This window comes from Coregonus lavaretus, assembly GCF_964263955.1.
Source record: "Coregonus lavaretus genome assembly, contig: HAP1_SCAFFOLD_1185, whole genome shotgun sequence".
NCBI classification, from domain to species: Eukaryota; Metazoa; Chordata; class Actinopteri; order Salmoniformes; family Salmonidae; genus Coregonus; species Coregonus lavaretus.
In genome coordinates this window covers 40,918-55,000 of record NW_028165511.1, presented here as the reverse complement: position 1 = coordinate 55,000, position 14,083 = coordinate 40,918, and the positions used below count along the sequence as shown (strand labels likewise).

The 14,083-nt window shown below is 44.7% G+C and overlaps 1 protein-coding gene across 1 annotated transcript in view; it reads left to right on the top strand.

Moving 5' to 3' along the window:
• The window catches only part of myo15ab (myosin XVAb), a gene marked incomplete at both ends in the record, with an annotated part of 77,298 nt that overhangs the window by 25,360 nt on the left and 37,855 nt on the right, over positions 1-14,083 (top strand). Inside the window, one exon of the mRNA XM_084190908.1 lies at positions 5,567-5,641. Coding sequence (XP_084047034.1) covers positions 5,567-5,641 — 75 coding nt within the window. The remainder of the gene's footprint in view (positions 1-5,566; positions 5,642-14,083) is intronic.

Below are 14,083 nucleotides of genomic sequence, written 5' to 3'. Positions count from 1 at the left end.
CCTCAACAACCAGACATCCTGACTCTCCTACTGACTCCTTACCTCAACAACCAGACATCCTGACTCTCCTGCTGACTCCTTACCTCAACAACCAGACATCCTGACTCTCCTCTCCTACTGACTCCTTACCTCAACAACCAGACATCCTGACTCTCCTACTGACTCCTTACCTCAACAACCAGACATCCTGACTCTCCTCTCCTACTGACTCCTTACCTCAACAACCAGACATCCTGACTCTCCTACTGACTCCTTACCTCAACAACCAGACATCCTGACTCTCCTGCTGACTCCTTACCTCAACAACCAGACATCCTGACTCTCCTACTGACTCCTTACCTCAACAACCAGACATCCTGACTCTCCTGCTGACTCCTTACCTTAACAACCAGACATCCTGACTCTCCTCTCCTACTGACTCCTTACCTCAGCAACCAGACATCCTGACTCTCCTCTCCTACTGACTCCTTACCTCAACAACCAGACATCCTGACTCTCCTACTGACTCCTTACCTCAACAACCAGACATCCTGACTCTCCTGCTGACTCCTTACCTCAACAACCAGACATCCTGACTCTCCTACTGACTCCTTACCTCAACAACCAGACATCCTGACTCTCCTGCTGACTCCTTACCTTAACAACCAGACATCCTGACTCTCCTCTCCTACTGACTCCTTACCTCAACAACCAGACATCCTGACTCTCCTGCTGACTCCTTACCTTAACAACCAGACATCCTGACTCTCCTCTCCTGCTGACTCCTTACCTTAACAACCAGACATCCTGACTCTCCTCTCCTACTGACTCCTTACCTCAACAACCAGACATCCTGACTCTCCTGCTGACTCCTTACCTTAACAACCAGACATCCTGACTCTCCTCTCCTACTGACTCCTTACCTCAACAACCAGACATCCTGACTCTCCTCTCCTACTGACTCCTTACCTCAACAACCAGACATCCTGACTCTCCTACTGACTCCTTACCTCAACAACCAGACATCCTGACTCTACTCTCCTACTGACTCCTTACCTCAACAACCAGACATCCTGACTCTCCTCTCCTACTGACTCCTTACCTCAACAACCAGACATCCTGACTCTCCTGCTGACTCCTTACCTCAACAACCAGACATCCTGACTCTCCTGCTGACTCCTTACCTCAACAACCAGACATCCTGACTCTCCTCTCCTACTGACTCCTTACCTCAACAACCAGACATCCTGACTCTCCTCTCCTACTGACTCCTTACCTCAACAACCAGACATCCTGACTCTCCTCTCCTACTGACTCCTTACCTCAACAACCAAACATCCTGACTCTCCTACTGACTCCTTACCTCAACAACCAGACATCCTGACTCTCCTCTCCTACTGACTCCTTACCTCAACAACCAGACATCCTGACTCTCCTACTGACTCCTTACCTCAACAACCAGACATCCTGACTCTCCTCTCCTACTGACTCCTTACCTCAACAACCAGACATCCTGACTCTCCTCTCCTACTGACTCCTTACCTCAACAACCAGACATCCTGACTCTCCTACTGACTCCTTACCTCAACAACCAGACATCCTGACTCTCCTACTGACTCCTTACCTTAACAACCAGACATCCTGACTCTCCTCTCCTACTGACTCCTTACCTCAACAACCAGACATCCTGACTCTCCTCTCCTACTGACTCCTTACCTCAACAACCAGACATCCTGACTCTCCTACTGACTCCTTACCTCAACAACCAGACATCCTGACTCTCCTCTCCTACTGACTCCTTACCTCAACAACCAGACATCCTGACTCTCCTACTGACTCCTTACCTCAACAACCAGACATCCTGACTCTCCTCTCCTACTGACTCCTTACCTCAACAACCAGACATCCTGACTCTCCTACTGACTCCTTACCTCAACAACCAGACATCCTGACTCTCCTCTCCTACTGACTCCTTACCTCAACAACCAGACATCCTGACTCTCCTACTGACTCCTTACCTCAACAACCAGACATCCTGACTCTCCTCTCCTACTGACTCCTTACCTCAGCAACCAGACATCCTGACTCTCCTACTGACTCCTTACCTCAACAACCAGACATCCTGACTCTCCTCTCCTGCTGACTCCTTCCCTCAACAACCAGACATCCTGACTCTCCTACTGACTCCTTACCTCAACAACCAGACATCCTGACTCTCCTCTCCTACTGACTCCTTACCTCAACAACCAGACATCCTGACTCTCCTACTGACTCCTTACCTCAACAACCAGACATCCTGACTCTCCTCTCCTACTGACTCCTTACCTCAACAACCAGACATCCTGACTCTCCTACTGACTCCTTACCTCAACAACCAGACATCCTGACTCTCCTCTCCTACTGACTCCTTACCTCAACAACCAGACATCCTGACTCTCCTCTCCTACTGACTCCTTACCTCAACAACCAGACATCCTGACTCTCCTCTCCTACTGACTCCTTACCTCAACAACCAGACATCCTGACTCTCCTACTGACTCCTTACCTCAACAACCAGACATCCTGACTCTCCTGCTGACTCCTTACCTCAACAACCAGACATCCTGACTCTCCTCTCCTACTGACTCCTTACCTCAACAACCAGACATCCTGACTCTCCTACTGACTCCTTACCTCAACAACCAGACATCCTGACTCTCCTACTGACTCCTTACCTCAACAACCAGACATCCTGACTCTCCTCTCCTACTGACTCCTTACCTCAACAACCAGACATCCTGACTCTCCTCTCCTACTGACTCTTTACCTCAACAACCAGACATCCTGACTCTCCTCTCCTACTGACTCCTTACCTCAACAACCAGACATCCTGACTCTCCTACTGACTCCTTACCTCAACAACCAGACATCCTGACTCTCCTATCCTACTGACTCCTCACCTCAACAACCAGACATCCTGACTCTCCTACTGACTCCTTACCTCAACAACCAGACATCCTGACTCTCCTACTGACTCCTTACCTCAGCAACCAGACATCCTGACTCTCCTACTGACTCCTTACCTCAACAACCAGACATCCTGACTCTCCTCTCCTACTGACTCCTTACCTCAACAACCAGACATCCTGACTCTCCTCTCCTACTGACTCCTTACCTCAACAACCAGACATCCTGACTCTCCTACTGACTCCTTACCTCAACAACCAGACATCCTGACTCTCCTCTCCTACTGACTCCTTACCTCAACAACCAGACATCCTGACTCTCCTCTCCTACTGACTCCTTACCTCAACAACCAGACATCCTGACTCTCCTCTCCTACTGACTCCTTACCTCAACAACCAGACATCCTGACTCTCCTACTGACTCCTTACCTCAACAACCAGACATCCTGACTCTCCTACTGACTCCTTACCTCAACAACCAGACATCCGGACTCTCCTCTCCTACTGACTCCTTACCTCAACAACCAGACATCCTGACTCTCCTACTGACTCCTTACCTCAACAACCAGACATCCTGACTCTCCTCTCCTAAGGATGGTTCTAGACCTGGTCAGTCTCATTATGGATGGTTCAAGACCTGGTCAGTCTCATTATGGATGGTTCAAGACCTGGTCAGTCTCATTATGGATGGTTCAAGACCTGGTCAGTCTCATTATGGATGGTTCTAAACCTGGTCAGTCTCATTATGGACGGTTCTAGACCTGGTCAGTCACATACAGTTGATGTCGGAAGTTTACATACACTAAGTTGACTGTGCCTTTTTAACAGCTTGGGAAATTCCAGAAAATGATGTCATGGCTTTAGAAGCTTCTGATAGGATAATTGACATACTTTGAGTCAATTGGAGGTGTACCTGTGGATGTATTTCAAGGCCTACCTTCAAACTCAGTGCCTCTTTGCTTGACATCATGGGAAAATCAAAAGACATCAGACAAGACCTCAGAACATTTTTTGTAGACCTCCACAAGTCTGGTTCATCTTTGGGAGCAATTTCAAAACGCCTGAAGGTACCACGTTCATTTGTACAAACAATAGTACGCAAGTATAAACACCATGGGACCACACAGCCGTCATACCACTCAGGAAGGAGACGCGTTCTGTCTCCTAGAGATGAACGTACTTTGGTGCGAAAAGTGCAAATCAATCCCTGAACAACAGCAAAGGACGTTGTGAAGATGCTGGAGGAAACAGGTACAAAAGTATCTATATCCACAGTAAAACGAGTCCTATATCGATATAACCTGAAAGGCCGCTCAGCAAAGAAGAAGCCACTGCTCCAAAACCACCATAAAAAAGCCAGACTTCGGTTTGCAACTGCACATGGGGATAAAGATCGTACTTTTTGGAGAAATGTCCTCTGAACTGTTCGGCCATAATGACCATTGTTATGTTTGGAGGAAAACGGGGGTTGCTTGCAAGCCGAAGATCACCATCCCAACCGTGAAGCACGGGGGTGGCAGCATCATGCTGTGGGGGAGCTTTGCTGCAGGAGGGACTGGTGCACTTCACAAAATAGATGGCATCATGAGGAAGGAAAATTATGTGGATATATTGAAGTAACATCTCAAGACATCAGGCAGGAAGTTAAAGCTTGGTCGCAAATGGGTCTTCCAAATGGACAATGACCCCAAGCATACTTCCAAAGTTGTGGCGAAATGGCTTAAGGACAACAAAGTCAAGGTATTGGAGTGGCCATCACAAAGCCCTGACCTCAATCCTATAGAAAATGTGTGGGCAAAACTGAAAAAGCGTGTGCGAGCAAGGAGGCCTACAAACCTGACTCAGTTACACCAGCTCTGTCAGGAGGAATGGGCCAAAATTCACCCAATTTATTGTGGGAAGCTTGTGGAAGGCTACCCGAAACGTTTGACCCAAGTTAAACAATTTAAAGGCAATGCTACCAAATACTAATTGAGTGTATGTAAACTTCTGACCCACTGGGAATGTGATGAAAGAAATAAAAGCTGAAATAAATCATTCTCTCTACTATTATTCTGACATTTCACATTCTTAAAATAAAGTGGTGATCCTAACTGACCTAAAACAGGCAATTTTGACTAGGATTAAATGTCAGGAATTGTGAATCTGAGTCTAAATGTATTTGGCTAAGGTGTATGTAAACTTCCGACTTCAACTGTATACCAGGCAGGGCAGTAACTACACCAGTGAGAGGAACCAATTAAGTTCTTGCCTAGCAACAGAGATGTACCCATGTTTAACTCTGGCTCCGTGTTCGTCATGTTGTGATTAACTCTGTTTATCTGTAGTCTGAGTCTGAAGAGATGTAACTACTGTATTTCCTACACCATATATAAACTACAACACTCCCTTCTCCTCTCTCTATATTGTATGGGTTAGACAGTATAGTTTAACTCTCTCCTCTCTCTATATTGTATGGGTTAGACAGTATAGTTTAACTCTCTCCTCTCTCTATATTGTATGGGTTAGACAGTATAGTTTAACTCTCTCCTCTCTCTATATTGTATGGGTTAGACAGTATAGTTTAACTCTCTCCTCTCTCTATATTGTATGGGTTAGACAGTATAGTTTAACTCTCTCCTCTGTCTTCTCTTCTCTCCCAGTCATCTGTTTGCCATCGCCAATGTTTCCTACACCACCATGATGGATGCTAAACACAACCAGTGTATCATTATCAGGTAAACGTCAACATAATGTTGTGATAATGTTGATAAATTATGGAATATATAAGAATACTAGAATATCACAGATAATGTGTTGTAGTGGGGATAATGTATACTACAGCGCCTTCAGAAAGTATTCACACCCCTTTACTTTTTCCTAGGAGTTCTGATCTGTTCTCAGCCTAACACTAGAACCTAGGAGTTCTGATCTGTTCTCAGCCTAACACTAGAGCCTAGGGGTTCTGATCTGTTCCAGCCTAACACTAGAACCTAGGAGTTCTGATCTGTTCTCAGCCTAACACTAGAACCTAGGAGTTCTGATCTGTTCTCAGCCTAACACTAGAACCTAGGAGTTCTGATCTGTTCTCAGCCTAACACTAGAACCTAGGAGTTCTGATCTGTTCTCAGCCTAACACTAGAACCTAGGAGTTCTGATCTGTTCTCAGCCTAACACTAGAACCTAGGAGTTCTGATCTGTTCTCAGCCTAACACTAGAACCTAGGAGTTCTGATCTGTTCTCAGCCTAACACTAGAACCTAGGAGTTCTGATCTGTTCTCAGCCTAACACTAGAACCTAGGAGTTCTGATCTGTTCTCAGCCTAACACTAGAACCTAGGAGTTCTGATCGGTTCTCAGTCTAACACTAGAACCTAGGAGTTCTGATCTGTTCTCAGCCTAACACTAGAACCTAGGAGTTCTGATCTGTTCTCAGCCTAACACTAGAACCTAGGAGTTCTGATCTGTTCTCAGCCTAACACTAGAACCTAGGAGTTCTGATCTGTTCTCAGCCTAACACTAGAACCTAGGAGTTCTGATCTGTTCTCAGCCTAACACTAGAACCTAGGAGTTCTGATCTGTTCTCAGCCTAACACTAGAACCTAGGAGTTCTGATCTGTTCTCAGCCTAACACTCCTTGTATGGAAGCAGACCCACTACCTTCAGAAAGTATTCACACCCCTTCACTTCTTCCCACATTTTGTTGTGTTACAGCCTGAATTTAAAATTGATAAAATTAAGATTTTTTTTGTCACTGTCCTATACACAATACCCCATAATGTCAAAGTGGAATTATGTTTTTCAAATTATTTACAAATTAAATATGAAAAGCTTAAATGTCAATAAGTATTCAACCCCTTTGTTATGGCAAGCCTAAATAAGTTCAAGAGTAAAAATGTGCTTAACAAGTCACATAATAAGTTGCATGGACTCACTCTGTGTGCAATAATAGTGTTTAACATGATTTTTGAATGACTACCTCATCTCTGTACCCCACACATACAATTATCTGTAAGGTCCCTCAGTCAAGCAGTGAATTTCAAACACAGATTCCACCACAAAGACCAGAGAGGTTTTTCAACGCTTTGCAAAGAAGGGCACCTATTGGTAGATGGGTAAAAAAAACAAAAAAAACATTGAATATCCCTTTGAGCATGGTGAAGTTATTAATTACACTTTGGATGGTGTATCAATACACCCAGTCACTACAAAGATACAGCTGTCCTTCCTAACTCAGTTGCCGGAGAGGAAGGAAACCGCTCAGGGATTTCACCATGAGGCCAATGGTGACTTTAAAACAGTTACAGAGTTTAGTGGCTGTGATAGGAGAAAACTGAGGATGGATCAACAACATTGTAGTTACTCCACAATACTAACCTAAATGACAGAGTGAAAAGAAGGAAGCCAGTACAGAATAAAAATATTCCAAAACATGCATCCTGTTTGCAACAAGGCACTAAAGTAATACTGCAAAAAATGTGGCAAAGCAATTCACTTTTATGTCCTGAATTCAAAGTGTTATGTTCGGGGCAAATCCAATACAACACATTACTGAGTACCACTCTCCATATTTTCAAGCATAGTGGTGGCTGCATCATGTTATGGGTATGCTTGTAATCGTTAAGGAGTCGGGAGTTTTTCTGGATAATAAAGAAATGGAATGGAGCTACGCACCGGCAAAATCGTAGACGAAAACCTGGTTCAGTCTGCTTTCCACCAGACACTGGGAGATTTTTAGGACAATAACCTAAAACACAAGGCCAAATCTACACTGGAGTTGCTTACCAAGAAGACAGTGAATGTTCGAGTTACAGTTTTGACTTAAATCTACTTGAAAATCTATGGCAAGACCTGAAAATGGTTGTCTAGCAATGATCAACAACCAATTTGACAAAGCTTGAATCATTTTTTAAAGAATAATGGGCAAATATTGTCCAATCCAGGTGTAGAAAGCACTTAGAGACTTACCCAGAAAGACTCACAGCTGTGATCGCTGCCAAAGGGGATTCTAACATGGATTGACTCAGGGGTGTGAATACTGATGTAAATGAGATATTTCTGTATTTCGTTTTCAATAAATTAGCTCAAATTTCTAAAAACATGTAATTATGGGGTATTGTAATACTCCCGAGTGGCGCAGTGGTCTAAGGCACTGCATCACAGTGCTAGCTGTGCCACTAGAGATCCTGGTTCGAATCCAGGCTCTGTCGTAGCCGGCCGCGATTGGGAGACCCATGGGGTGGCGCACAATTCGTCCAGGGTAGGGGAGGGAATGGTCGGCAGGGATGTAGCTCAGTTGGTAGAGCATTGCGTTTGCAACGCCAGGGTTGTGGGTTCGATTTCCACGGGGGGCCAGTATGAAAAAATATTTAAAAAATAAAATAATGTATGCACTCACTACCTGTAAGTCGCTCTGGATAAGAGCTAAATGTAAAAATTGTGTGTAGAGAAAGAACAGCCATTTAATCCATTTTGAACTCAGGCTGAACACAACTAAATGTGGAATAAGGAAAGGGGTGTGAATACTTCCTGAAGGCGCTGTAGAGGGATAATGCATCGTTACTGGGAGTGATGACACTGATAATGCTGTTACTGCAGCAGTAATGCAGTTTGCCTTGAAATGTCGATAATGCATTAATTCGGGGTTGATGTTGGTTAGGAATGTTTGATATCGGTTGATAGTGTTGATAACGTTGAAAATATTGATAATGTGTTACAATGGGGAGAGTGGATCAAGGGAAGACTGATCATGTTGATAACGGTTTAATGTTGACAACGGTTTAATGTTGATAATGGTTTAATGTTGATAATGGTTTAATGTTGATAATGGTTTAATGTTGATAACAGTTTTATGTTGATAATGGTTTAATGTTGATAATGGTTTAATGTTGATAACGGTTTAATGTTGATAACGGTTTAATGTTGATAACGGTTTAATGTGGATAATGGTTTAATGTTGATAATGGTTTAATGTTGATAATGGTTTAATGTTGATAACAGTTTTATGTTGATAATGGTTTAATGTTGATAATGGTTTAATGTTGATAACGGTTTAATGTTGATAACGGTTTAATGTTGATAACGGTTTAATGTGGATAACGGTTTAATGTTGATAATGGTTTAATGTTGATAATGGTTTAATGTTGATAATGGTTTAATGTCGATAATGGTTAAATGTTGATAATGGTTAAATGTTGATAATGGTTAAATGTTGATAATGGTTTAATGTTGATAATGGTTTAATGTTGATCGTGTGTGTGTAGCCCTTTACACTCGAACCCCTATACGGGTTGAAAATGGCATATTGGGGGCGTGATAAGCTCACTGATAAGGGCCTAAATTGGAACGCAGCGGCTTTACAGTAACATGCTATACATGACGTCAGAGTTCAGTGGCTGGACAGGAACACGCTATACATGACGTCAGAGCTCAGTGGCTGGACAGTAACATGATATACATGACGTCAGAGCTCAGTGGCTGGACAGTAACATGCTATACATGACGTCAGAGCTCAGTGGCTGGACAGTAACACGCTATACATGACGTCAGAGCTCAGTGGCTTTACAGTAACATGCTATACATGACGTCAGAGCTCAGGGTTGGACAGTAACATGCTATACATGACGTCAGAGCTCAGTGGCTGGACAGTAACATGCTATACATGACGTCAGAGCTCAGGCTCTGGACAGTAACACGCTATACATGACGTCAGAGCTCAGTGGCTGGACAGTAACATGCTATACATGACGTCAGAGCTCAGGGTTGGACAGTAACATGCTATACATGACGTCAGAGCTCAGTGGCTGGACAGTAACATGCTATACATGACGTCAGAGCTCAGTGGCTGGACAGTAACATGCTATACATGACGTCAGAGCTCAGTGGCTGGACAGTAACATGCTATACATGACGTCAGAGCTCAGTGGCTGGACAGTAACATGCTATACATGACGTCAGAGCTCAGGGTTGGACAGTAACATGCTATACATGACGTCAGAGTTCAGTGGCTGGACAGTAACATGCTATACATGATGTCAGAGCTCAGTGGCTGGACAGTAACATGCTATACATGACGTCAGAGCTCAGTGGCTGGACAGTAACACGCTATACATGACGTCAGAGCTCAGAGTTGGACGGTAACATGCTATACATGACGTCAGAGCTCAGTGGCTGGACAGTAACATGCTATACATGACGTCAGAGCTCAGAGTTGGACGGTAACATGCTATACATGACGTCAGAGCTCAGTGGCTGGACAGTAACATGCTATACATGACGTCAGAGCTCTGGGTCTGGACAGTAACACGCTATACATGACGTCAGAGCTCAGTGGCTGGACAGTAACATGCTATACATGACGTCAGAGCTCAGGGGCTTTACAGTAACATGCTATACATGATGTCAGAGCTCTGGGTCTGGACAGTAACACGCTATACATGACGTTAGAGCTCAGTGGCTGGAAAGTAACATGCTATACATGACGTCAGAGCTCAGAGTTGGACAGTAACATGCTATACATGACGTCAGAGCTCAGAGTTGGACAGTAACACGCTATACATGACGTCAGAGCTCAGGGGCTTTACAGTAACATGCTATACATGACGTCAGAGCTCAGAGTTGGACAGTAACATGCTATACATGACGTCAGAGCTCAGTGGCTTTACAGTAACATGCTATACATGACGTCAGAGCTCAGAGTTGGACAGTAACACACTATACATGACGTCAGAGCTCAGGGGCTTTACAGTAACATGCTATACATGACGTCAGAGCTCAGAGTTGGACAGTAACATGCTATACATGACGTCAGAGCTCAGTGGCTTTACAGTAACATGCTATACATGATGTCAGAGCTCAGGGGCTTTACGGTAACACGCTATACATGACGTCAGAGCTCTGGGTCTGGACAGTAACATGCTATACATGACGTCAGAGCTCAGTGGCTTTACAGTAACATGCTATACATGACGTCAGAGCTCAGGGGCTTTACAGTAACATGCTATACATGACGTCAGAGCTCTGGGTCTGGACAGTAACACGCTATACATGACGTCAGAGCTCAGTGGCTGGACAGTAACATGCTATACATGACGTCAGAGCTCAGTGGCTGTACAGTAACATGCTATACATGACGTCAGAGCTCAGTGGCTGGACAGTAACATGCTATACATGACGTCAGAGCTCTTGGTCTGGACAGTAACATGCTATACATGACGTCAGAGCTCAGTGGCTGGACAGTAACACGCTATACATGACGTCAGAGCTCAGTGGCTGGACAGTAACACGCTATACATGACGTCAGAGCTCAGTGGCTGTACAGTAACATGCTATACATGACGTCAGAGCTCAGTGGCTGGACAGTAACATGCTATACATGACGTCAGAGCTCAGTGGCTGGACAGTAACACGCTATACATGACGTCAGAGCTCAGTGGCTGGACAGTAACATGCTATACATGACGTCAGAGCTCAGTGGCTGGACAGTAACATGCTATACATGACGTCAGAGCTCTTGGTCTGGACAGTAACATGCTATACATGACGTCAGAGCTCAGGGTCTGGACAGTAACACGCTATACATGACGTCAGAGCTCAGTGGCTGGACAGTAACATGCTATACATGACGTCAGAGCTCTTGGTCTGGACAGTAACATGCTATACATGACGTCAGAGCTCAGTGGCTGGACAGTAACACGCTATACATGTCGTCAGAGCTCAGTGGTTGGACAGTAACACGCTATACATGACGTCAGAGCTCAGTGGCTGGACAGTAACATGCTATACATGATGTCAGAGCTCTTGGTCTGGACAGTAACATGCTATACATGACGTCAGAGCTCAGGGCTGGACAGTAACATGCTATACATGACGTCAGAGCTCAGGGCTGGACAGTAACATGCTATACATGACGTCAGAGCTCTTGGTCTGGACAGTAACATGCTATACATGACGTCAGAGCTCAGTGGCTTTACAGTAACATGCTATACATGACGTCAGAGCTCAGTGGCTGGACAGTAACATGCTATACATGACGTCAGAGCTCAGTGGCTGGACAGTAACATGCTATACATGACGTCAGAGCTCTGGTTCTGTACAGTAACATGCTATACATGACGTCAGAGCTCTTGGTCTGGACAGTAACATGCTATACATGACGTCAGAGCTCAGTGGCTTTACAGTAACATGCTATACATGACGTCAGAGCTCAGTGGCTTTACAGTAACACGCTATACATGACGTCAGAGCTCAGTGGCTTTACAGTAACATGCTATACATGACGTCAGAGCTCAGTGGCTTTACAGTAACATGCTATACATGACGTCAGAGCTCTTGGTCTGGACAGTAACACGCTATACATGACGTCAGAGCTCAGTGGCTGGACAGTAACATGCTATACATGACGTCAGAGCTCAGTGGCTGGACAGTAACATGCTATACATGACGTCAGAGCTCAGTGGCTGGACAGTAACATGCTATACATGACGTCAGAGCTCAGTGGCTGGACAGTAACATGCTATACATGACGTCAGAGCTCAGTGGCTGGACAGTTACACGCTATACATGACGTCAGAGCTCAGTGGCTGGACAGTAACACGCTATACATGACGTCAGAGCTCAGTGGCTGGACAGTAACATGCTATACATGACGTCAGAGCTCAGTGGCTGGACAGTAACATGCTATACATGACGTCAGAGCTCAGTGGCTGTACAGTAACATGCTATATATGACGTCAGAGCTCAGTGGCTGTACAGTAACATGCTATACATGACGTCAGAGCTCAGTGGCTGGACAGTAACACGCTATACATGACGTCAGAGCTCAGTGGCTGTACAGTAACATGCTATACATGACGTCAGAGCTCTGGTTCTGGACAGTAACATGCTATACATGACGTCAGAGCTCAGTGGCTGGACAGTAACATGCTATACATGACGTCAGAGCTCAGTGGCTGGACAGTAACATGCTATACATGACGTCAGAGCTCAGTGGCTGGACAGTAACATGCTATACATGACGTCAGAGCTCAGGGTTGGACAGTAACATGCTATACATGACGTCAGAGCTCAGGGTTGGACAGTAACATGCTATACATGACGTCAGAGCTCAGGGTTGGACAGTAACATGCTATACATGACGTCAGAGCTCAGGGTTGGACAGTAACATGCTATACATGACGTCAGAGCTCAGGGTTGGACAGTAACATGCTATACATGACGTCAGAGCTCAGGGTTGGACAGTAACATGCTATACATGACGTCAGAGCTCAGTGGCTGGACAGTAACATGCTATACATGACGTCAGAGCTCAGTGGCTGGACAGTAACATGCTATACATGACGTCAGAGCTCAGTGGCTGGACAGTAACATGCTATACATGACGTCAGAGCTCAGTGGCTGTACAGTAACATGCTATACATGACGTCAGAGCTCAGTGGCTTTACAGTAACATGCTATACATGACGTCAGAGCTCAGTGGCTTTACAGTAACATGCTATACATGACGTCAGAGCTCTTGGTCTGGACAGTAACACGCTATACATGACGTCAGAGCTCAGTGGCTTTACAGTAACATGCTATACATGACGTCAGAGCTCAGTGGCTTTACAGTAACATGCTATACATGACGTCAGAGCTCAGTGGCTGGACAGTAACATGCTATACATGACGTCAGAGCTCAGTGGCTGGACAGTAACATGCTATACATGACGTCAGAGCTCAGTGGCTGGACAGTAACACGCTATACATGACGTCAGAGCTCAGGGTTGGACAGTAACATGCTATACATGACGTCAGAGCTCAGGGTTGGACAGTAACATGCTATACATGACGTCAGAGCTCAGGGTTGGACAGTAACATGCTATACATGACGTCAGAGCTCAGGGTTGCACCTACCCCACATTTTCCAGCAATATTCTTATCGTGCTACTACATGTTGTTGTTGATGATTTTTTTTGTAGATTTTTTGTAGATATTTTTGTTCTGTCCTCACCTTTGTTCTAATAATTTTCTCATAAAATATCCAAACTGTTCCCTTTCAATTGCTACCACGCTAATGTATATGTTTTTCATATTTCTTCTGTAAGAAACATTTCAATTTAGCCCTATCCATATTGGCCAATTAACACGAGTGTAAAGGGTTAATGTTGATAATGGTTTAACGTTGATAATTTGTTGATGTGG